General features: G+C 42.6%; 1 protein-coding gene across 4 annotated transcripts in view; it reads left to right on the forward strand.

Annotated features, from left to right (window-relative positions):
* The window catches only part of Phldb2 (pleckstrin homology like domain family B member 2), a 112,493-nt gene that overhangs the window by 45,330 nt on the left and 39,319 nt on the right, over positions 1-27,844 (forward strand). For 3 of the 4 annotated variants that reach the window (XM_045147463.1, XM_045147462.1, XM_004672310.2), the window contains exons 4-8: positions 3,000-3,143; positions 4,324-4,461; positions 15,846-15,974; positions 23,134-23,289; positions 26,136-26,246. In XM_045147463.1, the coding sequence (XP_045003398.1) occupies positions 3,000-3,143; positions 4,324-4,461; positions 15,846-15,974; positions 23,134-23,289; positions 26,136-26,246 (678 nt within the window). The remainder of the gene's footprint in view (positions 1-2,999; positions 3,144-4,323; positions 4,462-15,845; positions 15,975-23,133; positions 23,290-26,135; positions 26,247-27,844) is intronic. The other variant, XM_004672311.3, reaches the window with a different exon arrangement.

Here is a 27,844-nt window from a genome sequence, read left to right on the forward strand (position 1 = left end):
ACCTGAGCTGCTAGCTCTTAATCATTGACTCTCCTTGTGGAGCTACAAGATAGGACAGAGGAATAGAAGATCTGAGGAAAGAATGTAGACTGTGACCTAAGAGACATTTTCTTTAACTTATTATTAGGATTAGAAAATAGATTAAATGAACCCAGTGAGGTATGCTGAATTGCAATGGCTTCTTTGGTTAACCTGAATGTCCTTTTTTTTTTAAAAAAAAAAAATTATTTTTATTTATTTGATGAGAGAGAGAGAATAGGTGTACCAGGGCCTCTAGCCACTGCGAATGAATTCCAAACACACGCACCACCATTTGCATCTGGCTTATGTGGGTTCTGGAGAAATGAACCGGGGTCCTTAGACTTTGTAGGCAAGCATCTTAACTGCTAAGCAATCTCTCCAGCCCTCTTTTATGCTTTTTTTGAGACGTGGTCTGGGTATACCTTAGCTGAACTGGATCCTGCTGTGTAGACCAAGTTGACCTTGAACTTTTTTTTTGTTTGTTTATTTTTATTTATTTGAGAGCGACAGAGAGAGAAAGAGTTTGAGAGAGAGAGAGAGAATGGGAGCACCAGGGCCTCCAGCTACTGCAAACGAACTCAAGATGCATGCGCCTCCCTTATGCATCTAGCTTATGTGGGTCCTGGGGAATCGAATCTCGAACAGGGGTCCTTAGGCTTCACAGGCAAGCGCTTGACCCCCTAAACCATGTCTCCAGCCCGGCCTTGAACTTTTGATAATCCTCTTTGTTTGCATCTTTTTTTTATATACTCTTTTTCTAACATTTATTTATTTATTTATTTGAGAGAGAGAGAGAGAGAATGGGCGTGCCAGGGCTTCCAGCCACTACAAACGAATTCCAGACACATGTGCCCCCTTGTGCATCTGGCTAACGTGGGTCTTAGGGAATCGAGCCTTGAACCAGGGTCCTTAGGCTTCACAGGCAAGTGCTTAACTGCTAAGCCATCTCTCCAGCCCTCCTGTATACTCTTAATATGTTCGCATCTTAAGTACTAGGATTACAGGCAGGTTTCACCAAGTTGCTATTTTCATTTTTTTTCTCTTTTACATATGTATGTATACATGCTTGAATATTGTGGACGCACAGTATGTGGGGCTGCAAGATCACATACGTGTGCATGTGCCGACCAGACGTTGACATCAGGTGTACTTTTCCGTTGCTTTCCTCTTAATTTACTGAGGCAGGGTCTCTCAGTCTCTCACTTGAACCCAAAGTCCACTGAGTTCCCTAGCCACTTGTCCTGGAACCCCTGTTTCCTCCTACTAAGTGCTGGGGTTCAAGATGCCTACCGTGCCCACCACCACTTATGTCTGTGCTAGGTATCCAGACTCTGGGCCTCTCACTTGCCAACAAGTGCTTTATTCACTCAGCTAGTCCCTGTTTGCACTTCCTCATTGTGGGATTATCCATTTATTATTGACTTGCTTATCTGATCATACCTTTTCTAAAAAGATATAGTCTCTAGCCTTCCAGAAAGACTCAGCTCCATCTCCTACACAAGATAGCTTGTCTGGGCTGGAGAGATGGCTTAGTGGTTAAGCGCTTACCTGTGAAGCCTAAGGACCCTGGTTCAAGGCTCGATTCCCCAGGGCCCACATTAGCCAGATGCACAAGGGGGCGCAGGCGTCTGGAGTTTGTTTGCAGTGGCTGGAGGCCCTGGCGCGTCCATTCTTTCTCTCTGCCTCTTTCTTTGTCGCTCTCAAATAAATAAGAATAAACAAACAAAAAGATAGCTCGTCTGAAATTCTGGAGAAAGGCAGCTTCTATTAACTTCTGTCATTCTCATTTCAACTGTAGGTCACGTGGGGCTGCGTGTGTAATCTACAGCATTCCTGTCTTCCTTGAGCATTTGTAGCAAATGGTCAAAACTCTTTAAGTGTTCCCCTGTCACTTCATTTGTTTTTGACATTCTCTTTCCTTGCTAACGAACTAGGGTTTCAAATAAATGGTGGTTACCATTCTATTATTTTCCCGCACAAAATCCACCTGTACTATTAATGTCTTAAGCATTCTCTAGGAAGAAGGTCTATATGACAAGGACAATAATTGCTGCACTAAGGCAAAAGTCAAAGAAAGCCGGGTGTGGGGGCACACATCTTTAATCCCAGCACCCTGGAGGCAGAGGTAGGAGGAGCGCTGAGAGTTCGAGGCCACCCTGAGACTACATAGTGAATTCCAGGTCAGCCTGGACTAGAGTGAGACCCTACCTCAAAAAAACAACAAAAAAAAAAAAAGAAAGAAAGAAAAAAGAAAAAAAAAGAAGCCAAAGAAAGCCGGGCGTGGTGGCACACGTCTTTAATCCCAGCATCCTGGAGGCAGAGGTAGGAGGATCGCCGAGAGTTCGAGGCCACCCTGATACTCCATAGTGAATTCCAGGGCAGCCTGGACTAGAGTGAGACCCCACCTCAGAAAAAAAACAAAAAGAAAGATGACAGGGAGTAGAATTGGATGCTGAATGAACCATGTTGGGGTTTACCACCCAGATGATATGCCCTTGTTCTGGAAACAAGCAACAGCAAAACTGATGCCCAACTTTATTGGTAGTGGGATAAATGGACATGAATGCTCATTTGCAGTTGACCCAAGCCGTGAGGTCAGAGCACTCTAGCCATGTGTAGATGGAGTTTGTGAGCAAGTCACAGCAGGCTGAGACACCCCAGCGGAAGATGGCACAAGCCTTGCCTTCATTCCAGATCCCGCTGCACTGAGTCAGCGCACTGTAGAGCCGCCCGGTTGTTGAGGGATGCGAGTTTGCAAGCTGAGGCTGGTTTGTGGGAGGTCATCTAGAAATGCAACCGCGGACACAGCACGGAGTAGCCTCCAAGGCAAAGAGCATCAGCATTCCCACGCGACAGTCCAAGCCAGGCCTTCTACACACACATGGCCGTGGAGACTGGGAAACACTACACATAGAGCTGGTTTATAAGTCAGATGTGGGAATTTTAGAATAACCCATTTCTGTGCTGATTAATCACAGACCCCAGAGGTTATGAGTGATGAACAGAGGAATCAAGAGTTAGCTGCCATGGAAGACGCCCGGATAGTGATTCTGAACAACCTGGAGGAGCTTGAACAGAAAATTAAAGACATAAATGACCAAATGGACGAATCTGCCAGAGAGGTATAAGCTCATTTCATATCTTTTCCTTTTTCCTTTTTCCCCGTTAGCTTTAAAAATGTCTCTGGTTATTGGGCTGGAAAGATGGCTTAGCAGTTAAGGCGTTTGCCTGCAAAGCCAAAGGATCCTGGTTCAACTTCCCAGGATCCATGTTAGCCAGTTGCACAAGGGGGCGCACGCGTCTGGAGTTCATTTGCAGTGGCTGGAGGCCCTGGCACACCCATTCTCTCTCCCTCTTGCTACCTGCCTATTCCGTATCTCTCTCAAATAAATAAATAAAAATAAAAAATATTTCTGGTTATCATGGCACAGTAGAGTTATGACCATGAACAACTAGTGGGCACCGTGTGTGATAGTTAGGTGCCACAAACATATTAAGCCATCAGAAAAGAAAACAGACACAAAAGTCTAGCCAAATTTGTTTTAACTAGCACGGTACATTCTTTCTGATAACAGACTTGTTAGCTATAGCTCCCTGTATCTAAGGGTTCAAGTTCGGATCCAACGAACATTTCCTGAGCATTCTTACTATGAGATGGACCTCGTGGACGCACTATGAAGGGATTCACCCATGAATGAATAAAATCCCAGCTTCCTAGCGATTACCAAACAGGCAGCAAGCGTGTACTCATGACTGTCATAGAAAATAGTGGCAGGTTTTAGTGAGCCTGTGATTGTGCCTGGGGTCAGGGATCTCAGCTTGTATCTCATTGTTATTCACAGGCGGTACCAATAGTCCCGTGCGTGAGACAAGGGACTGCTCACCTGTCATCTTGTGCCCCCCCTCCCCCACCGAGATCCCCTAGGAATTCGGAACTTGCGCGCAGTAACTTTCACTCCTCATACACCAGGGACCAAGCCAGCTGTTCCCACCACAGCGTGTGTGCCAGGGTTGAAGCAAAGAAGCAAATGTCCCTGAGAAGAGGGCAGAAAAGAGGTTGTACTAGAGAGGCGAAGTGACCCAGTAACTAGTTTTCTTGGCAGGTACATTCTGGGCTCTGCAGGTCACTAGGTAGGAATCCCACGTCTCACGTGGGGCTCTCTGTGCCCCACAATCTGGCTGGTCAGTAAGGCTTTTTGGGTTTTTTTTTGAAATTCCAGCTGTTAAGTATGCGTCTCTCCATGTGTATTGGAGAGTGTTCCTGACGGTGAGGTGCTTCTGAGTTTTGTTTTGTGTCCTTAGCTGGATATGGAATGTGCCCTTCTGGATGGAGAGGAGAAATCTGAGACAACCGAACTCATGAAGGAGAAGAAGATCCTGGATCATCTAAACCGGAAGATCGCAGAACTGGAAAAGAACATTGTTGGTGAGAAGACCAAGGTAAAAGGAAATTATATTGCAATGTGATTTTTTGCGGGTAAAGGTGGGGTCATGGATTGAATTTGAATGTTAAGTAAAATGACAATGATTGACAATGGCATGCCATGTTCCTGGAGAATATGGCACTAGCGAAAAGTCCTAAGATCCGATGTTGTCACAGGCTAGGAGCTATCAGGTACTGGGCAGCTGAGGCTGAGAAAGTCAGTATTTCATGGCAGTGTGATCCTACTTGACATGAGCAACTTGCTTTCTTCCCACTGGCCTTTCTCGTCTCCTGATTCCGACTTTAGCATACCGAGTGTGTTTATCACAGCCATCCTGTAAGATTGATGACTGTCTGCAAGCCGCTGCTTGTTTTCCTTTTTGTTTCTCTGTTTATTCATAGCATGGATGGCTTCCATTCATCTCGCCTACCTTGCCTTGTCTCCAGTGTCATTACACTGCTCTTCAAAAAAAAAGTGGAGGGGGGGTGAATTTTCAGGGGAGGCCCTCACACACTGCCAAGTGACAAAACACCTACAAGCCATAGGTGACACTTTGGCTCGGACGAGGTCTTGTTTGTATAGTTCAGGGCTTGACTTGAATGTTAGCTGACAGCTAAAAAGGGAAAGCAAGGAAAACCACTTTCAGAATTTCGAATTCAGGGTGTTGGCTCATCAGTTTACAAGTTTTCCCCCTTCTTGGAAATATTATACATTCCTTTTCCGTTGTGACTTCCTTACAGCTGAACTGAGCAAATAAAAGTCCGATTTGGGCTAGCAAAAATCTAATGAGCTTTACTGAGTTCTTTCCTGCCTATCACATTCTCTACTAAGGAGAGCAAAAGAGAAAAGGTTTCCTTTGGAGTAAGCCCTGGTGTCCGTGTGTGGGAGGAAGTACTATGGAGTGTGACTTCCTTTCCAGGCGCTCATTTGTTTGGAACGTGTAAATAAGTAAGGCATTTGATCTGGGTTCCAAAGAATGAGCTCAGAATAATATCATTGGAAGTGGAGGCTGGCTTCAAGGCTACACTTCACTTTCCTAATTTCCTACATGTCAAAATCAATCCACACGGCCTTTTCATGTTAAACTTTATGTTCATTCTATTGCCAACCTTTGGAATAGTAAAGATCCTATTTGGAGAGTGCGGGCCGATTTGTCTTTCAAAGCTCCCAACCAAACCAAGGGATTGATGGGGGATTGATGGTCTAAACCAGAGGCAGAGGAAGACTGAGCTCGTAGCTAATCTTTTTCAAAGGCTGCACTGATACAGCCATAAGCTTTTGTGGGAGGCACCAGATGTCTTATTTAGGTAACGTTAGTATTTCACTATTAAAAAGGACTAATTAAGTCATACTGTAGAAATCATATTGCTACTTGTGTCCTGTTGGAACCCCATAGGACATGGAACACAGCATCGCATTCCCATTCTCCTCTTAAGACTCCCTCTGCCTGCCCCCCACCATGTGGCTATTCGTGTCTGCATTGTCCCCCGTGGCATAGCCTGCACATCTTGCTGGTCTGTCGTCAGCTTCAGACACAACAGTAAAGCAAGTTGGTCCAATGCTGAGTCTGACTCCCAGGGAAACGCCGTGCTATGTTCTTCAGACCTAAACAGCAAGTAGAAATCCCGGGAACGTGGGCAGAAATGAGCCAAGACTCTACCCCACCCCTGGTCTAGAAGCCACTCAAGGAGAGAGGACTCCAGGGCATGACGTACAGACCAGATTAGGCAGCTGTTAGGTTATTAGTTGGTCTTGGCAAGTGCAATTGTGGTGTGGAAAGTGGCAGAAACTAGCTCTGGATGTGGAGTCCAAATGAGGGTGAGTGAGACAGAAGCAAAGGGAAGGACGATCCTGCTCTGTAGTAGTATGCTTGATAGGCCAACTGGGACAGCACTCAGCAGCCTCATTCTGTCTCTCAAATAAACGCTGTCTGCTCATCTACGACACAGTAACTGCTTGCTTTTCTCTGTTCAGACCTCTGGCCCATTGGCCTCTTCCTGGCTTTCACCACCTGCCCCCGTAAGAAATTGGAAGCACTCAATGTTCTCTCATCTAAGGAAGGTTCTCTCTTCCCATCAAAGACCCATCCTTTTGGATACATTCCAAGTCCCCTCTCATTCCGCTTCTCTTCAGTCTTTGCACAAGCCCTCCAGTTTACTGAGACTTGACAGTCAGAACACCATCCTTACTAGTTTTGAATCTTACCTCTTTCAGATAAACAAATGGATTCCTTATCTCATCGTAATAAACTTCTCAAACCATTTTATGAGTACCCTGTGTCTCTTCTTCATTTGCAAATAAACCACCCTAACCATTCCAGCTCCACCTCTTTATTGGTTTTCTCCTCTTAAGACTCCTAAACACCTCAACTGTTTTCAAGCCCATTGGATATGTTTCAGGACTCTTGTGGTCAAACTCCTGTGGATCTTTCAATACAGAGGACATTTCTTTTCCCTTGAAATTTCTCTCCCACGTTTTTGGCCCTGGAGATCACACCTGCTTTCCATCTCTTATTCTTATCTCTCTGATAGTTCTCTGTGATCTGAACCCAGTTCTTGAACTCCTGCCCTCTTTACAGCTGTGACTATAAGTAAACTGAATATGCAGGTGACTGTCAGAGGCATGTCTTTTTTTAAAAATTTTGTTCATTTTTATTTATTTGAGAGTGACAGACAGAGAAAGAGGCAGATAGAACGAGTGAGCCAGGGCCTCCAGCCGCTGCAAACGAATTTCAGACGTGTGTGCCCCCTTGTGCATCTGGCTAACGTGGGTCCTGGGGAATCGAGCCTTGAACCGGGTCATTCGCTTCACAGGCAAGCACTTAACCGCTAAGCCATCTCTCCAGCCCAGCATGTCTCTTTTTTGAACTTCTACTTACATCCTGGAATCCACCTGACATCTCTACAAAGATATTTCATAGATGTTTTCAGCTGTACATACAACTGAGCTCTTTCCTGTAAACTTAAAAAAAAATATTTTTATTTATTTGACAGAGAAAGAGGGACAGAGTGACAGAGAGAGTGGGTGTGCCAGGGCCTCCAGCCACTGCAAACGAACTCCACATGCACCTCCTTGTGCATCTGGCAAGCGTGCATCCTGGGGAATCGAACCTGGTCCTTTGGCTTTGCAGGCAAACGCCTTAACCACTAAGCCATCTTCTACGGCACTCCACTGTCACTTCTTCTCTGCACTATGATTACTTTTGAGTCACCCCAGTGGTCACTACCATCTAAAAAAAGAAGCTTCTTTAACCTCAAGTGAAAGTAACAGTAAAATATTGGTATAGGGCTGGAGAGATGGCTTAGCGGTTAAGCGCTTGCCTGTGAAGCCTAAGGACCCTGGTTCAAGGCTTGATTCTCCAGGACCCACGTTAACCAGATGCACAAGGGGGTGCACGCGTGTGGAGTTTGTTTGCAGTGGCTGGAGGCCATGGCGCGCCCATTCTGTCTCTCTCGATGTGCCTCTTTCTCTCTGTGTCTGTTGCTCTCAAATAAATAAAAATAAGCAAAAAAATTAAAAAAGAAAGATATGGGTATAAACTTTTTTGAATGCTGACAGGGCAATTTAGTTTGGTAGGCATCATATATGCATTTAGCCAGATAATAGCAGGCATTATGCTCCTAGGGCTCATGACCTCCCCTGCCATAGGCTTTTGACTAGGTTTTCAGCACCAGGTAGGTATTCCCTCCCATGGAACAGGCCTCCAGTCCAATCAGAGAGCAGTTAGTTTCCCCATAACAGATGTGCCACTATTGCACTAACAACTGAACTCCTGATCCCCTCAACCCTCAGTGTACATTTACAGCCTTCCACGTCCATCTCCTGGTTGTCCAAATCCAAGAAATTGCATCTCTGTTCATCTGTGTGTTCAGGCAAAAACCTGAAAGTTATCTTGATACTCTCTTCCACCACATAAGTTAATAACTGAAGTGTTTGTCAATTGTGTCAGTGTCTTTACATCTCCCCTAAATGTGTTCTCCCTGAATTCATTAAAATTCTTCCTGATCCCTTTTTGACTTTTTTCCTTTCAGTTCATTCTCTTTACAGAAGTCGTGGTAATTAAAGAACAAAACAGAAATGAGGTCAGAGAGTTCTGTTAGGTGAATGACATGCGGGGAGAGGCTGCGCCCTGCTCTGTCTGTACTGTTCCTCACTGGGATCTGCCACCACCTTGCCCGTTTTCACACTACTCTCACCATGCATGGCCTTCTCTCTGTTTGTTCTGAAATCCATCCTTCCCCTCCCTGGAACTCCCTTCCCCACATCTTGTTCCTCCCTTTCAGGCCTCAATTTCGCATGTCAGGTTTTCGTAAAAGCCTCCCCAGATTTTCTAGTTGAGATGACATTCTCTGTTATTCTTGTACTCTTCTTACATATCATATTTAATAACTCACATTTGTTTTGGATCGTAGGATAATTTATTTCCCTCTCTTGCCAGAGAGGTAGAGGAAGCACTGTGACCTCCTGTTTATCCAGCATGGAGTAGGTGCCAAAATACTGCCCAGTGTGCCTTGGAAATATTGTTCTTGGACTTGTCTGCGAACAGCCAGCCTGGGCTGGGCATGATGAAATGCTCTGTGCCAGACACCTGCTAGAAAGCGGCATGTAGCCAGCGTTAGGACAGCTGGGTGGGGCTGCCCAAGCGCACATGCCGGGGCCTGCAGTCACACTGCCACTCAAGCTGCAGCGTGAGACAGAAGGCGGAAGTGACCTGTGGCCTTTTGGATCCCATTCCCACCCGTACACCTGTTGCTGCACTCAGATACAAAGTGGAGGGTGAGAAAGGCACAGCCGCCCCCACGCATCCACCAAAGATTTCCCCAGCTGCCAAGCTCCAGCTCAGATGTTCTTAGCATAGCCTGTAATCCTGTCCTAGCTTTTTTATTTTATTTTTTTTTTGCACACAGGACCTCAAAGCATAGGGAATAAAAAGGTTTAATAACACCTTGAAGTTCAAATCTTGACATAATTAATGATGTTTCCTTGACTTCTGAGATTGGTCATATTATTTTCTTTTACCTGATTTGGGTACATGGCATCATTTTATTTTATCTAGTTAAACATATACTTATATATATTTAATATTATTATTGTATAATTTATATTATTACATATATTTTATGTTACTTATATTACTATATAATTTATGTTTATAAATTATATAATACTTAATTATTAATAATTATATATCTATATAGTCAAACATACGCATATATAAATTATACATCCTTGCTATTTACTATTACTATTTATTACATATTACCATATAAAATATATACTATGGGCATAATTATATAAACAGGATAAAATATAGACAAGGTATTCTATAACTTATTTATTGAACATGTTTGCAGTGGCTATCTGGACTGGTCTGTCACTGCCTCCGGGGAGCCCCGTTCATTTTGTTCCCATGTGACACTGAGTTAAATGTCACCTGCGTGTTGGGTTGTGTTTCTAGGGTAGTAACCACACTGTTACCTTGGTGGCTGAGTGGAGGGGCTGCCGGCAGCCAGAGCCCTGGGTGGGTTTGGAAAGGTTGTGGGACTCCTTGGTTTTCCTCATTGCTGCCCTCTGCGCTTCACGGGCAAAAGCTTGGCTTGGGGCAACCGCTGTAGGCTTTCTGTCCATCTTTATCAATTTCTGATGACATTAAACACTCAAAGCTAAGGAAAGTTGTTTAACTTTCTGTTTTTAGGTTACCTGCGTATCATTCCTGTTTCCTGGCATGCTGGAAATCAGAATGTCATTTGGGCTGGTGTCAAATGGGAAGTTTAGGGAAAAGGCACCAATTTCACGTGCTTGTCTTTCCGTTCCGCTGATAGTGGTCATAAGTCTCAAACCATCTTTTCCTTTGATGACAGTTATTTTGGGTCCTCACAGACACTTCACACTTTACAGCTCAACACACTTAACTATAAACTAAAACTGAGGTCACTCTCCATACAACATGTCCCTGAATGAGAGCTGAAATGCTCCTCTCCCAACTTTTCTGCCATTTATGATTGTACACTAGATGGTTAAATTTGATTCCCTATTGTGGTCTTGCCAGTGTACCTGTTACTTCCTCCCCATCCTTCCTACGACCAGGGAAAGACAGGGAGCCAGGCTCAGATTCTTCTAGACGTGTTAATGCCCCCCAAGTCCAAAACATGTGCCAGGTCACAGTTAGGGTTTAGAAGGGACCAGCCCTTCCCTTCCCACTTTCTTACATTTCAAAGTCAGCTCCCTGGCTGGAGGAAGTAAGACGACATCATGGGATTTGGGGATTAAGTCAACAGGATTCCAGATGTTTTTTTTTTTTTTTTTTTTTTTTTCTGATGGCTACTTCATTATGTAAGTCATTGGTGTCTGGATTTGCCCATTTTTATATTCTAAACATTCACTAATTGTATGAGTAAAATGTCAAAACCAATGAAAAGTAATCCTCAGAAAGAAACAGAAGTAGTACCTGTTCATTTACACAAATATTTCCTCTGGTAACAGTTCATAAATCTGAAAGTTTTTTTTTTTTTTCAATTTTGACTTTTATTGCAGATGAAGGCAAAAACATGATTCAACATTAATACAGAAGGTTTAAATGACAAATATATAAAATTAGGTTTTTCGGGGTTGTTACACTATTGAATTCTGAAATTTAAATACTGGCATACAAAAAACAAAAATGAAGACTTTCACAACCTAAATCATGAAGCCATGGGCCAGACTGCATCAGACTTTGTACCACGGAAGTGAAGATACAGAAACAGAGAATTATACCTATGCATCCCTTATCAGCCAAAGGCAATATGAAAGTTTTTTAAGGAAGAAAGTGTTCTGTAATGTTGAATATTCTTTTTTTCTCATTTGTTTTAATTAATTAATTAATTAATTAATTAATTAATTAATTTCACAGAGAGAGAGAGAGAGAATGGGCACACCAGGGTCTGCAGCCACTGCAAACAAACTCCAGATGCATGTGACCCCTTGTGCATCTGGCTAATGTGGATCTTGGGAAATTGAACCTGGGTCCTTTGGCTTTGCAGGCAAATGCCTTTACTGCTAAGCCATCCCTCTAGCCCTAATGTTGAATATTCTTTTTTTTTGTTGTTTTTTTTTTGTTTTTTGAGGTAGGGTCTCACTCTAGCCTGGGCTGACCTGGAATTCACTATGGAGTCTCAGGGTGGCCTCGAACTCATGGCAATCCACCTACCTCTGCCTCCCGAGTGCTGGGATTAAAGGCGTGCGCCACCATGTGGGGCACAAATGTTCATTATTCTTAAGTATAGCTACGGAAGTGCTAACATGTAGAGGATACTGCTCCAGATCTCATGAGAAACTTTGCTATCTTTATAAAAGTCAGAGTATTTTGAGAACTGAAACACATCTTTCTTTAACACCATAATGTGTTAAAGAAATATGAAAATATGAATACATTCGCCAGTCTGTTGTATGTATACTACCTCAATGAAACAGCTCCAGGACTAATAGTGTGCCTCAGTGGTAGTACGTCTGCCCAGGGGGTGTGAACCCTGGCTTGAATCCCTGACACTAAAAGAAAAATTTCAGGTAAATAATTGTGGGTCTAAAATATTTAGCTAACAAATGAACCCATAGGAATGCCTGCCTCCCAAACTACTACATTGTCTCAGGAGCTAGAAAGAAAGGAATCCTCGGTGAATTTGGAGAGGACTTTGGATGGATCATCCCTAAAGCTGATAGCTTAGCACATCCATTCCAAACCTGAGCCTGTGTTGCCTGATACGTGGCCTAAATACCTAGTGTGTGCTGGAGTCTGAGCTACGGAGCTTGGAAATTACAAAACCAGGTCTTAATTCCTGAGAGACTCTTCATCAAGCTAGCAAGTTTGTGAGAATTATCACACACACATGCAGGAAGCTCAGTTATATTTGAATTTCTAGCAAGCAAACAATATTTTTTTAAGGCATAGAAAACTTTCTTTCATTTCAGTTTTGAGAGGGAGAGGGAGATTGAGAATGGGTGTGCCAGGGCCTTTCAGCCGCTGTATACACCTCCAGACATGTGCGCCTCCTTCTGCACATGTGTGACATGACCAAGTGCTGCATGCATCTGGAGTTCGTTTGCAGTGGCAAGAGACACTGACACGCCATTTCTTTCTCTCTCAAATAAATATATTTAAAATTTTTTGAATATCTTATTATTTATTTCTTTATTGGAGACAGAGAGAGGAAAGGAGAGAGATAAGGAGAGAAAGAGAGAGAGGGAGAGAGAGAGAGAATGAGTGTGCCAGGATCTTAAGCCACTGCAAACGAATTCCAGATGCATATGCCATCATGTGCATCTGGCTTATGTGGGATCTGGAAAATTGAACCTGGATCCTTAGGGTTTGCAGGCAAGCACCTTAGCCAGTAAACCATCCCTCCCTCCCCCTCCCTTAAATAAAAATAATACAACAGGTCTAGAGAGAAGGTTCAGTGGTTAAGTCACTTGCCTGCAAAAACTAAGGACCTGAGTTCAATTACCCAGTCAGGATCTCTATAATGCCAGATGTATGAGGTGGTGCATACGTCTGGTGTTCTTTTACAATGACCGGAGGCCCTGGCATGCCCATTCTCTTTCTATCTTTTCTCCCCTCAAATAAATAAATAAAACATTATCTTTAGCTTTGTCTGAATATGAGCCTTCAGGAAGTCTTCAATATACAAAACAGGAAGAATCTAGCAATGGATTTGTGACGCCGTTGAATTTTGCCAGGTCATTACAAGAAAGTCAATTTGACTTGAGTATAGTGCCCAGGGGCCAGCTGGTCTCTAGGGAAATCCTACTTTGTTCTTGGCTTTGTAAGTGCTTCATATAATGTGAATTTTTCTGGAGAATTCCAACTCATAATAGTCGTATTTTTCAGCAATTAAAAAAAAGTTTTAATTAACTTAAATTCATTTATTTCCTAAAATACACTTCAATCTTTTTCTTAAGTTATACTTCCTTACTTGGGTGTTTGGAAAAAAAAATCACTGAATTTATAGTAGCTAGCATAGATGAGATTATTAACATCCGTCTGAGAAAGAGAATCCTTGACATATAAAAAGCAAGAATTCTTGAAATCTTGGATACCATCTCCTTTGTCCAGTTGTTTTAACCTTCACTGCAGAAGCGGATGCTCGTAGCTCTCATGAAGTGTGTGCCTTCAGCTCAGTTGCCTTTGGGAGCTTCCTGGACTATGAATAGAATTGAGGAATATGAATTTCTTTCTGGCTCAGACTCCTACTTGGGGCTCTCACAGGAGTGATGTCACATCTGTGATTCATGACGGAGCCCACCTGTCACTAAACCTTCTTTCGTCCTTCCTCTCTTGCTTCCTTTGCCCTGACTTGGGCCCCACTGAGCCTTGTCTTCAGGACCCAGGTAGGGGCGAGAGCATTACTGGTTAGCCTGGAGAAGCTGGAGCTCAGATGGGGCCTGATTGCATCATTCTCTTAACCGCCCCCTTGTACGGAATTGCCAAACGCTTTGAACGACTCAGGAGGGGGGCACTACGTAAACAGGAGGTATTTTTTAAAGTTATTTATTTGTGTTTGTTATTAACAATTTTAAAAAGGGAGTCTCTCTAGGTTTGAGACCTGTGCTTCTTTTGGGCAGTGACTTTCTGTAGTATCAAGTATTTTATGCAGGTTTTCTGTTAAGCATAACTGTAAATTTCAGGGCTTTGTCCATGTAGTATTTAATTATAATGAAAAGGTTCCTTTATTGTTCTTTTAAAGTTCTGTTTGAAATTAGAGTTCTTGCCAAGTCTTAGGACACTGTACCTAGAAATAGGGCTCCTTTTGCTGTGTCAATTGGCAATCTTTGATCTTTTGATGCACAGAGGAAATAACATTTTCTAGCCAGAAGGCATTCTGTATTGCTGCCTTTATTAAGGGACAGATATTAATATGGAAACGAAAGACTGAATCCAACAGGTTAACCATGCCTTTGTTTTCTCCAGCTCCTGCCTCATGGCCATGAGACTACTAACAAATATACTGCTAATGCTTGTAGAATGCTAAAGCTGTTGTAGACTCATTTTCTATTGATAAGTGAAGTTGGCTTTTCAAATGTATGACTGCTACACACATAGTCATTTTGATAAAAATAAAAGCATTTCTAAAATGTCCTTTAAATATAAAATCAAGTTTACAAAAAGAGAGACTCAATGAACTTGAATAGGCACTAATGTCATACGGTTTTCAATTTGAACCATACCATCTTTGGTCAAGACTCTAGCTAGAATTTGCACAGGAAATCATGGGCATGTGGGGTCGGAACTCGCGGGAGGGGTGATTTCATAGAACTGCCTCCGAGCTTCACCATCTAAACTGTCTGCGACCTGCTAAAAAACTAGCTTTATTTTGTCATTTTACTTAGCAAGGGTCAAGCTGTTGTAGGACTCTACAAAATGCTTTTCTTGAGACTGATGGTATTCCACGTGAAGATGACCTCACCTAAAATGTGATACACGTGTTCAGAGCACCATGACGTGCACCCCAGTTGAGAAGATTGGTGCTAAGTGAATGGAGGCGTTATCTCCCCCTTTAGGAGCTGGCAGTGTCGGGCGTGTCCTTGTTGTGTGCAGTGTTTGGTAGTTACAGCATAGGACCACCTGGACATGTGTGGCACAGGCAGGATTTATGTCCTCTTTCTTCTCTTCTCTGGCTCCTGGGAGTCTACCTACGTCACAGTCTATGTTGCTTTCTTGATGTATGTCTCGTTTTGTCCATTTGTTTTTGCCATGTATTGTGAGCAAGTTCATGTTTCCACGGTCGGTGTCGTAGCTAAGGTATGTCTGAGCTGCCCCGTTCACCTTCCCCTTGCTGCTTTATCCGTCCTAAATTTGTACGGGCACCTTCCGTGGCTGGAGTGGATACCCTCTCTGGAGTAAAACTTCCTACTGCTTCACCTCCACAGGGTTCTCCATTGCCAGAACCATTTCAGATGGCCAGGCCATCACCAGTGTGCCTTGCTTAGCAAATGCCTTGAGCAGCTAGGACCATGACAGTACTTCAAAGTAAATGAGTGGCACCTCTCCTTCATGTGGCTTTCTGCCAAGTGACTTTTGCCAGGACAGCGTATGAATGTGGTTGGCATTTCTTTTGTGTTTCATTGGCCAGTGGCCAACATTCACCTTTCTAATCGCTTTCCCGCTTTTATTTTAACAGGGTAGCAGGAAGGAGGGAAGGGCAGGCCATTGTCAGTCCCCAGTGAAGCGAGCTGTATTTGGAGAGTGTGAACTCTTAACTTCGCTCATATCCCTTTAACCTGTCAGCTAACAAGCTTTGCTTGTTTGTCCACGCGCAGAGCCTTGAGAGCTTTTGTAGAGGGTTGTGTGGCCACTGGGGAATGTTCGCCTGCACCTGCTCGGGGCGTGAAGATAATTTCTTCTGTTTTCTGGTTTCTGAACTTCAGGAGAAGGTAAAGCTTGATGCTGAGAGGGAAAAACTAGAGAGGCTCCAGGAGCTTTATTCCGAGCAGAAGACCCAGCTGGACAATTGTCCTGAGTCCATGAGGGAACAGTTACAACAGCAACTCAAGAGGGTCAGTAGCAACAGGAATGCACACTTGTGCTTTTGTTTCCTTTCAATTAACTTCTGTTTTTCTGTGCCTTACCACTTCATATAGCATATAAATTCATTTGCATAAGCTCTAGTCTTTAGATACTTTAAAATAAAAATTTGCATGCTAACCATGTATATTATTCCATGCTAATCAGTAAAAAATTATATATATATATATATATATATATATATATATATATATATATATATACACTTGCTAGAATTCTATCCCTATTTTATAATGCAAGAGCATTTCTGGAGACATTCTAGGTAACTAAAATGAACTTGTTTCTAAGTGTAACTGACCACAAAATTGTAGCATTTCAATCAACTGACATCTTTCTCTGCACTATCTGTCGTACTGTGAGTATGATTTTCTTGCCAAAAAGTACCTTTTTCTGGTTTGCCCGCTAACGCCGCCCATTGTGTCGTTTCTCTTTCTGCTGGTCAGTGACACTGAACTCATTAGCATAATTAGAAAATTCAAACGCCAAGACCCAGGATGCAAACATGTCTTCAATAACTTCTCGTGGTATCACCTTAATTAAAAAAAAAAAATGGCTGGGCACGGTGGTGCATGCCTTTAATCCCAGCACTCAGGAGGCAGAGGAAGGAGCATCGCTGTGAGTTCGAGGCCAGCCTGAGAGTGCAGGTGAATTCCAGCTCAGCCTCAGCTAGAGTGAGACCCTACCTCAAAAACTTAAAAAAAAAAAAAGTATGGCAGCTAGACCTTTTAGTTAAACAATAGCAGCTCATTCTCCTGTCCTGAACGCTGGCAGTGTTTAACAGAACCATGCTGGTTATAAGTGGATGACTTCACAGACCTGGCACAGCCACATAGCCTTTTGACCATTAGGTCATCTCCATAACTAGCAGCCCACGTCACCACGTATCCTGGCGCATTAACAGTCCTGCCCCTCTGAAAGATCACAGAATAGGAATTTGTCCTAAGTGAGTAACAATTTTATGATTTAACAAGAGGAGAAAAGAAGGCTTGTTTCATTCAAGTTTCGTTTGTACTTTCTTGGGAGTGAGCCAGTAGAGAAATCAGTGTAGATGACACCTTTGGAAAAAGTCTCAAGGTGGCTTATTACAAAAATATCTGATACTTCTGAGACCATAACTGGATGGTGAGACATTACAGTCAAAACTAATTTATGTGTTGCAGAAGTTGAAAGAATCTTAATTTTTAAAAAAGCCTATCTGGCTTGGGACGACGCGGCATGTGCCAGTAAGCCTGTGAGGATCACTGCAAGTTCAAGGCCAGCCTGGTTTCAATAGCGAGTTCCAGGCAGCCAGGGCTACGTAGCATGACCCCGTGTCAATACCCAGCTCCCCAAAGCAGTATCCCATGCAAATAAGTTAAACTGTGGCAGAACAAATTTAGTATTTATGTCTTACAGTATCAAATAAAAAAATTAATATACTGTTTTTATTTATTTATTTATTTGACAGAGAAAGAGAGAGAGAGAGAATGGGCACTCCAGGGCCTCCAGCCACTGCAAATGAACTCCAGATGCATGTGCCCCCTTGTGCATCTGGCTAACATGGGTCCTGGGGAATTGAACCTGGGTCCTTTGGCTTTGTAGGCAAACGCCTTAACCACTAAGCCATCCCTCCAGCCCCAAATCAAAGAATGTTTTAACAAGGTGTTGACTCATTTTATTCTGTCAGGCTGAATTTGCTGTAAGTAGATAAAATTTCCTGATTCCTAATGTTAAAATTCTTTGGAAATATTGTGATAAAAACCATTATAAAAAAGAGGCTAATATTATGTAAACATTTTAGTTTATAATTGTCATTAGGCTAGTTCACAAAAGGGATGGAAAAGCTAAATTTCATATTTGGTTAGCATTTTTCAGCACGTCGTACTGCTAATGACATAGCTGTCATAATTTTTCATTTAGGGTTGTCATCATGGCTACATATTTTGTTCTTCCTTTTCTCTTGTTACTTGTGTGTTTATGTCCTTTATAAGCATTCCTTTCTCTAAGAGCTTGTAGATTTGATCAACATCCTGGAGAATTAATATATAAGTGATAAAAATATAATATAATGTAATAATATAAATATACATGTAAAATATAAAAATATATAAATAATATAAATAATCACTGTTTACATGTGCTATTCTGAAAAATGTTTATATTTTACGTACATTGAAAACTTTTGTTTTAATATTTGATTTATTTGTTTATGAGAGAGAAAGAGACAGAGAGAAAGGGAGAATGGGCACACCAGGGCTCTAGCCACTGCATGCGAACTTCAGACACATGCACCACCTTGTGCATCTGGCTCATGTGGGTCCTGGGGAATAAAACCCCGGTCCTTGAGCTTCGCAGGCAAATGCCATAACCGCTAAGCCATTCCCCCAGTCCCCACGTTGAAAATCTTTGACTCAGAAAAGGAAAGGACGTGAAGCAAAAGCCTGCTGTGGGAAAGTCAAAACCATGCTCCTCAGGTGGTCTAAGATTTTTGTGGAAGACCCTTTCTCTCACAGAGGTGGCTGGCCATGGCTTCTGCCTGCCTCAGGCTAAGGCACCTCCCACTTCCAGGGTTCTCCAGCTTCATGGTCACTGTCACTTGACACCAATCCCTTGGCTTAATCAGTAAACATCCACTCATTTCCCCAGAAGTCCATTCAAACTTCCCATGTCACTGCATTCTTTTCTTTGCAGACCACAAAAACTTCAGAGTAGCACCCCATGACGCAGCTTTCGCAGAGGCATTCACTTTACTACAGCTGACTCAATTAGATGCTCTGTGACATAAAATAAAAACGAGAATGGGTCGAAGTAAAATCGTTTTCTGAAACTGCACGTTGCCTTGGGTAAACGACTGCATTGTTGTGGGTAGGCAACCGTGTCCTGAATCCGCGCTCTGGAGTGAGAACAGAACTGTCAGCCGGTAGTGACTTCATGGCTCGGGGCTGCCTGTAACCGCTGGGCTCGCCACCCCTGCGCTGCTGGAGGAGCTCGAATGAAAGGCGCTTTGTACTTGTCAAGGCCCCATCTGCCGTTAGTGAGGCAGAGAGCTAGCTATGGCCGGGTTCAAGTGCTTCTGACATCTACTTCCCTGACCTGGAATTCACTATGGAGTCTCAGGGTGGCCTCGAACTTACGACGATCCTCCTACCTCTGCCTCCCGAGTGCTGGGATTAAAGACATGCGCCGCCACGCCCGGGCTTCCTGGGTCTCTTGATTTAAGAAATTCTATGCAGGGATTTCCACAGTTAGGAATCCCTTTTGTGAACACTGGGTCCGAAGTCACTTTTTTTTCCCCCGGAGAAAAATCAGTATCTTCATACACAAGTTGTACTGTTCGTTGCATTTTCCATATCCCAAAAAATACACCACGTGTGTGACCAGGCACCGTGAGATGGAGAAGGTTTAACAAACCCTGAGGCCCATTTAAATTTGCCACTAGAGTTGGCTTTAAGTTGTCATGAGATTATTTGCTAGACAACCCAGTCGTATTTCATCTGTTCCTCTCTTCTGCCCCCACAGCCCCCAATTAGGCCAAGAAAAGACAAAGATGTAAATTTCTGCCACACCTAGTCTCAAGATAAGCTATTCCACAGGGAAATAAAAAAGGAACTTTACAGACGTTTTCTTAGGGTAGCTGTTTCTTTCATTTCTTTGAGTTTCTTCATAAAAGCTGTGAAGTTATTTCAGCCAGTGGAAGTTAAGTTTTTTGTTAAGTTTCATTCACCTGATGTTGTACTTGACTTTGAATTTCCTGTGCATATTATCCTGTCTCAATTAAAGGAGGCCTCCCCCCAAACCCCACATTCCATTCTCTGGATTCTCATTATCTAAAATCTTTTAAAGTTTGCAACCCCCAGTAGCTTTTCTTTCAAAGTCTTTTCAAAGTTACACACATTCTAGCAGTTTAGATCACGTGGTAAGAAGGTGACCCCACAGAATCTGAGTGGAGAGCTTAGCTTAACGCCCATCTTGTCTACCTTGGGCGTTGTTATTTTCATGCAGTAGTTTAAATATTTACTATGAATCAGTGAGTGATTCTGCAGCCTTCCTGCAGGGTTAAAATAAAACATATATTAACCAAGTGTGGAGGAAGCAGCTCATTAGTATTATGTATATTGTGAGCCACATGCACACTTTTAAGGTGATTTATAAACCAAAAGGAGGCTTTCAAAATTTTGTCATTTTTATTTATTTATTTGAGAGAAAGAGAGAAATAGGCAGGAAGGGGGGGGGGGGATAATGAGTGCACCAGGGCCTCTAGCTGCTGCAAACGAACTCCAGATGTGTGCACCCCCTTGTGTATCTGGCTTACATGGGTCCTGTGGAATTGAACCTGGATCCTTTGGTTTTGCAGGCAAGCCCTTAACGACTAAGCAATCTCTCTAGCCCTTTATTTATTTATTTTTTAAAAATATTTTTATTGAGGCTTTCAAATTTTTATCTTAATTATATTTAACCAAAACCTAAGTTTAATTGGAAGATAATAAAAAGTTTATTGTATATGTCCATATGAGCAAATATATCAGCTAATACATTATTTCAAGACTGTAGCCATTCCTCTTAATTCTTTAAATATTTCAATAATTAATTACTTTAGAAAAATCTGATAAATTGAAAATATCAATCAAAACTGTGAAATTAAGACATTGAGATATTTATTTCAATAAGCCAATATATAATATATGTATAGTTATACTCAGAATTTCTTTAAATTTTTTAAAATTCATCTGAGAATGTGGTGTTTCTCCTCTCTCTGAGACAATTTTACAACCGAAGTCCTTCTACCTAAACATTGTGTTTAGGATCGTAGCTGTGAATATGCCTTTTATTTAAAAAAATTTTATTTATACATTTTGAGAGAGCAAGTGAGAGACAGAGGCAGAGAGAGAGAGAGAGAGAGAGAGAGAGAGAGAGAGAGAGGGAGAATGGGTGAACCAGGGCCTCCAGACACTGCAAATAAACTCCAGACTCGTGCACCCCTTGTGCATCTGGCTTACGTGGGTCCTAGAGATTCAAACTAGGAGTCTTTGGCCTTGCAGGCAAATGCCTTAACCGCTAAGCCATCTCTCCAGCCCTGTGACTATGTCTTTTAAATTGATTTTTTCCTGGTCTCACACATTGTTAAAAGTTTGCATTAACGTGATAACCTGTTTCTGTAGTGTCGGTTGTAATTTCATGGTAGCTAAGAGCTCTTCTATATGACTCATCCCGAAAATATAATTCATTGTAGAGACAAAGATTCCATTTGAATAAAAGTCTTAATTATTGTGGAATAAAACCCAGAAGGAGGTATAATAGACAGTGATATCTAATTTATCCTATAATTTATCATGTAATTATTTTTCCAACTCTTTTATGATTGAATTGAACAGCAAGAATGCCACAATTGTCTGCTCTCTAGAGCTATTTTCCATGTTACCCAGCTGCCTCTTACTGTTGGCCAAAGATTACTTATAAAATACAATTTAAGAAATCTTCTATACATAGCACATTTATAATTGCCAGAGGCTCCCAAATTAAAGGAAAGCATTTAAAAGAATGAAAGCAGGAATAATTTATACAGCGTGCCCCAACCTCTGCAGGAAGTATAGACGAGTGAACACATTCCTGTTTCTAAACATCTCTGATATTGAAGTATGCCTCTTGTGGGCCATCTGATTTCCAGGATTTCTGACCTGCCTCCAATTCCTCAAGGTCATTCTCAGAGTAGTGGAGCTTAACTTTTTCAGTCTCCATTTGTGCCTAACGCCATCTTTGGCTCTGTTCTCTCCTATAAAGAGATTTATGGACAATTGTAATAGGTCTATAGAAGCCCAGTTTAAGAAATTCCATCTTTAAATGTAATTTAAGCAGACACTATTTTTAGAGCAGTTTTCTGTTCGCAGCAGTGCTGAGCAGAAGATGCAGAGGTTTCCCCAGGACGTCCCTCCCTTCACAGGCATGGCCTCCCCCGCCGTCAGTGTCCCCCAGCAGGCTGCGTTGGTGTCAACTGCTGAACCTAATAACGCATCCTTGTCACCCAGAGTCCATGTTCAAATGTTCCTGATTGTTTATCCATTCATTTATGTTATATGAACATGTGTTCTCTCTTTAGGATATATAATCAATATCATAATATAAATGCATTTTTCATGAGTGCTCAAAGAATATACATTTAAAAGTATGTTAAAATTATGTGCACATATTGCTGTATGGACGCACACTAGAAAACGTCTGTTAAGAAATGAACATACATCTGTAATCCCAGTGCACAGAAGATAGAAGCAAGAGGATGGTGAGTTCAAGGCTTGTCTGAGCTACATAGTTAGATCCTACCTAAGAGAGAGAGAGAAGAGCGAGAGCAGTAAGAAGTGAGGGAAGGAGAGAGTATTCAAACAGACTACAGAACTAAGCATCGGTGTAACAAAGGTTTGCTCTTTTTCTCCTCACATTTCAGTAGCTTGTGCTGTGGGACACTGACATTGACATTTGGGGTACATGTCCTCTGAGAGACCTTTGATCTATTTTTAGGCTCACTTTTTAAAAAAATTATTTTTACTTATTTGACAGAGAAAGAGGGAGAGAGAGAATGGGCGCGCCAGGGCCTCCAGAACTCCAGACATATGCACCCCCTGGTGCATCTGGCTTATGTGGGTCCTGGGGAATCAAACCTGGGTCCTTAGGCTTCATAGGCAAACACCTTAACCATTAAGCCATCCCTCCAGCACTAGGCTCACTTTTTAAACCACTTTCCTATATCTTGGAGTCTTGTGTCATATGAAAACTGTGTCAAAAAAATCATTCTCATAAGAGATCATATCTTACTTTTGGTGTGCAGAGGGTACTTAAAATGTTTGCTGACCTCTTTGCCTGCTTCATTGTCCATTTGAAAGCCACCTATGAACTCCAAGAAGCACAGAGCAGCCTAAAGCTGCTGGCGAAGGACGTCCTGGCCTCTGCACTGTGTCCCTTCAGTTCCTGTCTAACAGGCACTGCTCGGGGCCTGGTCTCGTCCTCATCCTCTAGCTCTCTCAGTGATGCCCCTGGGAACGCATCTGGGATCAAGAACTGCATTTAACCATTGTGTTTGCTTTTTTTTTTTTTTTTTTCACATCAAGAAGGCTGCAGCCAGCCATCCCAGTAGGTCTTGTGTTCATTTTCTTTTCTCCAAAGGATGCTGACCGGTTGGATGTTGAAAGCAAACACTTTGAAGACCTGGAATTCCAGCAACTTGAACACGAGAGCCGTCTCGATGAGGAAAAGGAGAATTTGACCCAACAGCTCCTGCGTGAAGTGGCCCAATACCAAGGGAACATTGTCACTAGAAAGGTGAGTGGCAGGTGAGGTTTGAGGTGAGAAAATCATTGTATGGCGATGACAATCATGCAGCGAGCTATTGTGCGTGTCTCTCTTTACATCGGCATAGCTTTCTGTATTTACTCACATTGCATTTGGTAGATTATGGGGCCTGCCTCATGTATGGCAAATGGTGCTCGAGCCAGATTGCGGAGGCAGGTTACAGTCATGGCCGTAATGCCGTAGATGGATTTGTGAATAACACCCTGTTTTTCATTCACATGAAGTCAGTCATAGTAATAGGGATAATTCTGTGGGGAAAAAAAAAAATCTATTTGGGAATTTTCTAATAAGTTTGTCTTTCTCTTTGTTGGACTGTATTAGATCTGCCACCTGGTCTTCTAGCTTAGATATTCTGTCCTCTCCCTCATCCATCCTACTGGTGAGATTTTCTACAGAGTTTTTTATTTCATTAACTGTGTTCTTCATTGCTAGTAATTCTGACTGGTTTTTCTTTATTATTTCTATTTCCTTATTTATTTCTTGTATTGCCTTCTTTATTCCATTAAATTGGTGTCCTGCATCTTCTTTGATTCCTTTGATTTCTTCTTTGATTCTTTTGATTTGTTCTTTGACCTCTTTGAACATATTTATAATCATTATTTTGAACTCTTTCTCAGGCATTTCCTCTAACTTGTTCTCACTGGAGGACATTTCTGATGCATTAATATTTTTAGGTGGATTTATATCATCTTGCTTTTTAGTGTTTCTTGTGTTATAATGTATATATTTTTGCATCTTGGATTAAGTTAATGCTTGGATTTTCTAGCTAGCTGTGTATTCTTAGCTGTATCAATTGATTTGATGTTATATATTTTCAGGGTAGGAGCTTAAGGTGTTAGGTGTGTCTCTTAAGACTCTGAGAGTATCTACAAAGGTGTTCCTAGGGGTTGAGTTTCCCTGCTATAGGAGTATTCAAGCAGGCTGAGTGGAATAAAATACAGGTAGATTCTAAAATTTAACTAAACACTGTACACATTCAATCAAAAACAGCCCCAAGTATGTATGCAAGAGTAGTTATTATAACGACCAGATCCTCTATCAACATAGAGGTTAAGATTTCTGGACTGTTGAGGGATCCAAGTCAGCTTGCAACCAAGTGAGACCCTTCCCTGTTGCAATCCCAGTTACCTTGGATGATTTTGGTCTCAGTCAAGTTGCTGGCTGGGTCGTTGGGCTGCTGTTCTGATTTCTGGAGCTGGGCACTGGCTTTTCCTGTGAGGCAAACCAAGCCTGGCAAGTGTGGCCCTGCAGATCAGCACCCCTGCTGCTGGAACTGCTGCTGCTCAAGCTGCCCCTGCTGGTACTGTAGCCGCTGCTGCTGAAGCTGCTGCTGCTGTGTCCACTGCCGCTGCTCCCCCTGAAGCTGCTGCTGCCGAGTCTGCCGCTGCTGCCACTCCTGGGTCTGCTGCTGCTGGGGCCGCTGGTACCGGTGCTGGAGCCGCTGATGTTGCTGCCGAACTCTGCTCCTGCTTGGGTCCCGCTGTCAGCCCAAGTTGGCATGGCTGGGTCCCCGGCCGCTGCTCTGTTCACCGGAGCTGGGCTCAGGCGGTGGGGGAGGGGAGGGAGCCGCGGCTGCTCTGGTTGTCTCGCTGCTCCACATGTTCTTCTACCTCGCGGTCTGCTCCTCCGCTGCTCGCTGCCACTCTCCCCTCATGTTTCCTGAGTTGCGGAGAGCGCGGTGTGAGGGAAAGCTCCGGCACCTGGCTTTTCCTGCGGCTGGAGCCGAGTCTGGCGGCTTTCTGGTGTGCCGCGTTCGCACGGTTGGCGGAGCTGCCGGAGCCGCTGTTCCCGCCTGAGTGGGCTCTGGATGCTCTGGAACTCTTCTACTTCTCTGCTGCCACTTCAATTTCCTATACACCTCACTTTTTAGTAAAAGTGTGTATTTTGCTGAGTTTTTTTGGTCTTTTTTCCCCCTAGGCTGCTTTGGCGTGGTACCTACGCTGCCATCTTAACCGGAAGTCCCCTATTTGGGAATTTTCTGTTCTCATTGCTCACAAATTCTGCAAATTGGCTGGAAGCTTGTCACCATTAGAAACAGCCAGTAGGGACTGGAGAGATGGCTTAGAAGTTAAGGTGCTTGTGCTTGCCTGCAAAGACAAAGGACACAGGTTCAGTTCCCCAGGACCCATGCAAGCCAGAGGCACCATGTGGCACAAGCTTCTAGAGTTTGTTTACAGTAGCTGGATGCCTGGCACACCCATCCTCTCCCTCCCAACCCCACTCTGTCTTTCATCTATTGGCCTGCCTCTTTCTTCCTCTCAAATAAATCAATAAATACAAAAATAGTTTAAAAAGAAATAAAGAGCCAGTAGAAGAATATAGTGTGGATGACGATTGACTCCATCCAATTCCTAGCGCTCGAATTTCCCTGTTTCCCCACCAGAATTCAGCCTTCGTTCTAGAATTGAGCATGGTACCCTGGAACATTGTACTGATGTGGTAAAATTGAAGGCTAAAATTGAGTGAGGAAAGGAAGGACCGAGAAAGTAGCTTCTTAACTTGTTAATTTAAATAAGAAATTCCATTGTTGTTTTTCCTTCAGCATCTCCCAAGATAATGTCAAAAGTTACTTAATGGTATTTGAAATGACATTTTGTGTGACTACCGGGTGTTTCAGAATAAATTTTCAATCACTTGAACCTCACTGCCCTTAGAAAAGAAGTGTTCTCAGTGGATGGGTAATGATAGCAGTCCACCACACACTACACTGCAGCCAGGGTTGTCATAAAGACGTTTTGCTTTCTTGTCCAGGACAAACTGGCAAACCTGGGAATGCATAATGTGCACCTTTCTGTAATCACATTTTTTTCTTCCAGGAAAAAATTTCTGCATTGAAAAAACAAGCCAGTCACATTGTTCAGCAGGCACAGCGAGAACAAGATCATTTTGTGAAAGAAAAGAATAATTTAATAATGATGCTACAAAGAGTAAGTTCTTCCTGCTCAGTATCAGTTACAATAGAACACAGCTTCCAACATGGGAAAAATGGTGTCTTTCATTATTAAAAAATTTATTTGTTGTTTAATAAAGCAGGGGCTGGAGAGATGGTTTAGTGGTTAAGGCACTTGCCTGCAAAGCCTAAGAACCCATGTTCGACTCTCCAGATCCCACATTAGCCAGACGCACAAAGGTGAGGTAAGCACAAGGTTGCACATGCCCACTAGGTGGCGCAAGCATCTGGAGTTTGATTGCAATGGGTGAGGCCCTGATGCGCCAATTCTCTTGAGAGAGAGGGAGGGACAGAGAAAGAGAATGGGTGTGCCAGAGTTTTTGCCACTGCAAACAAAGTCCCATGCATGTGCCACTTTGTGGATCTGGTTTTACGTGGGTGCTAGGTAACTGCACCCTAGCTGGCAAACTTTCCCATAAGTGCCTTTATTGCTGAGCCATCTCTCCAGCCCAAGGGAGTGTCTTTTAAAGTAGCCTTTGTACTTTAAGGGAGTCTTGTGTATACATGTTTCTATTCAGTCTTCCACATGAATAACTAACACTGTGTGAACGATTATCTACAATTCAGACAATAAATGAGGCTGTTTTCTTCATTTCATACATTGAAAATCTGAACTATGGCAAATATGAACTCACACTTTAAAGAAAAAAAAGGCCACATTTTCTTTTCATCAAGTACTTAAAAATATATTCTAACACCTTTTTGATAGATTCGAGAGAAAGTACTCTTTTTTAAATTAACTAATTAATTAATTTATTTTTATTTATTTATTTATTTATTTAATTTTTATTAACATTTTCCATGATTATAAAAAATATCCCATGGTAATACCCTCACTCCCCCCAACACTTTCCCCTTTGAAATTCCATTTTCCATCATATTACCTCCCCATCTCAATCATTGTACTTACATATATACAATACCAACCTATTAAGTACCCTCCTCCCTTCCTTTCTCTTCCCTTTATATCTCCTTTTTAACTTACTGGCCTCTGCTACTAAGTATTTTCTGAGAAAGTACTCTTTTTACTCCTTTCAGGATTTTGGCTCAGGTGTTGTCAAATTTTGCTCTCTAGTCATTTGAATGTGGATCTTCCTCAGATGTCACCTTGGAGTTCATTTCACTCACTTGGATTTGTAGATACGCTGGGTGGACGGGTTAGTTGGCAAGATTTTCCTCCCCAATTGGTGTATGTTCATAACTATGCCAGTAAAGTACCTCATTTAAAGGGATTTCCTTGATCATAGGCAATAAAACAAATAACTTCTAGCCTAAATTTTTGAATTGATGACCTCAAGTGTAACTTCAGGGATAAGACACCAAGCGTTGAACAGATAGGGCTCATCCCAGGGCAGAATCCTGCGTGCAGCCCTGACCTAGGGCCATGCCATGCAGAATGAATGATGGAACTATGAGATGACCCACACCCCGGTTAAGACAGAAGAGGGAGCCCAGGAGGAAGGACTCAGGGATGAGGTGGTATCATATCTTCTTATAAGAAGTGAGCATCCCTTCGGAGCAATTTTTAGGTTAAGAAAGAAGATGGATCCTTTGCAAAGACTGATTCGATTTTTA

This window comes from Jaculus jaculus, chromosome 4 (genome assembly GCF_020740685.1).
Source record: "Jaculus jaculus isolate mJacJac1 chromosome 4, mJacJac1.mat.Y.cur, whole genome shotgun sequence".
Taxonomy (NCBI): Eukaryota; Metazoa; Chordata; class Mammalia; order Rodentia; family Dipodidae; genus Jaculus; species Jaculus jaculus.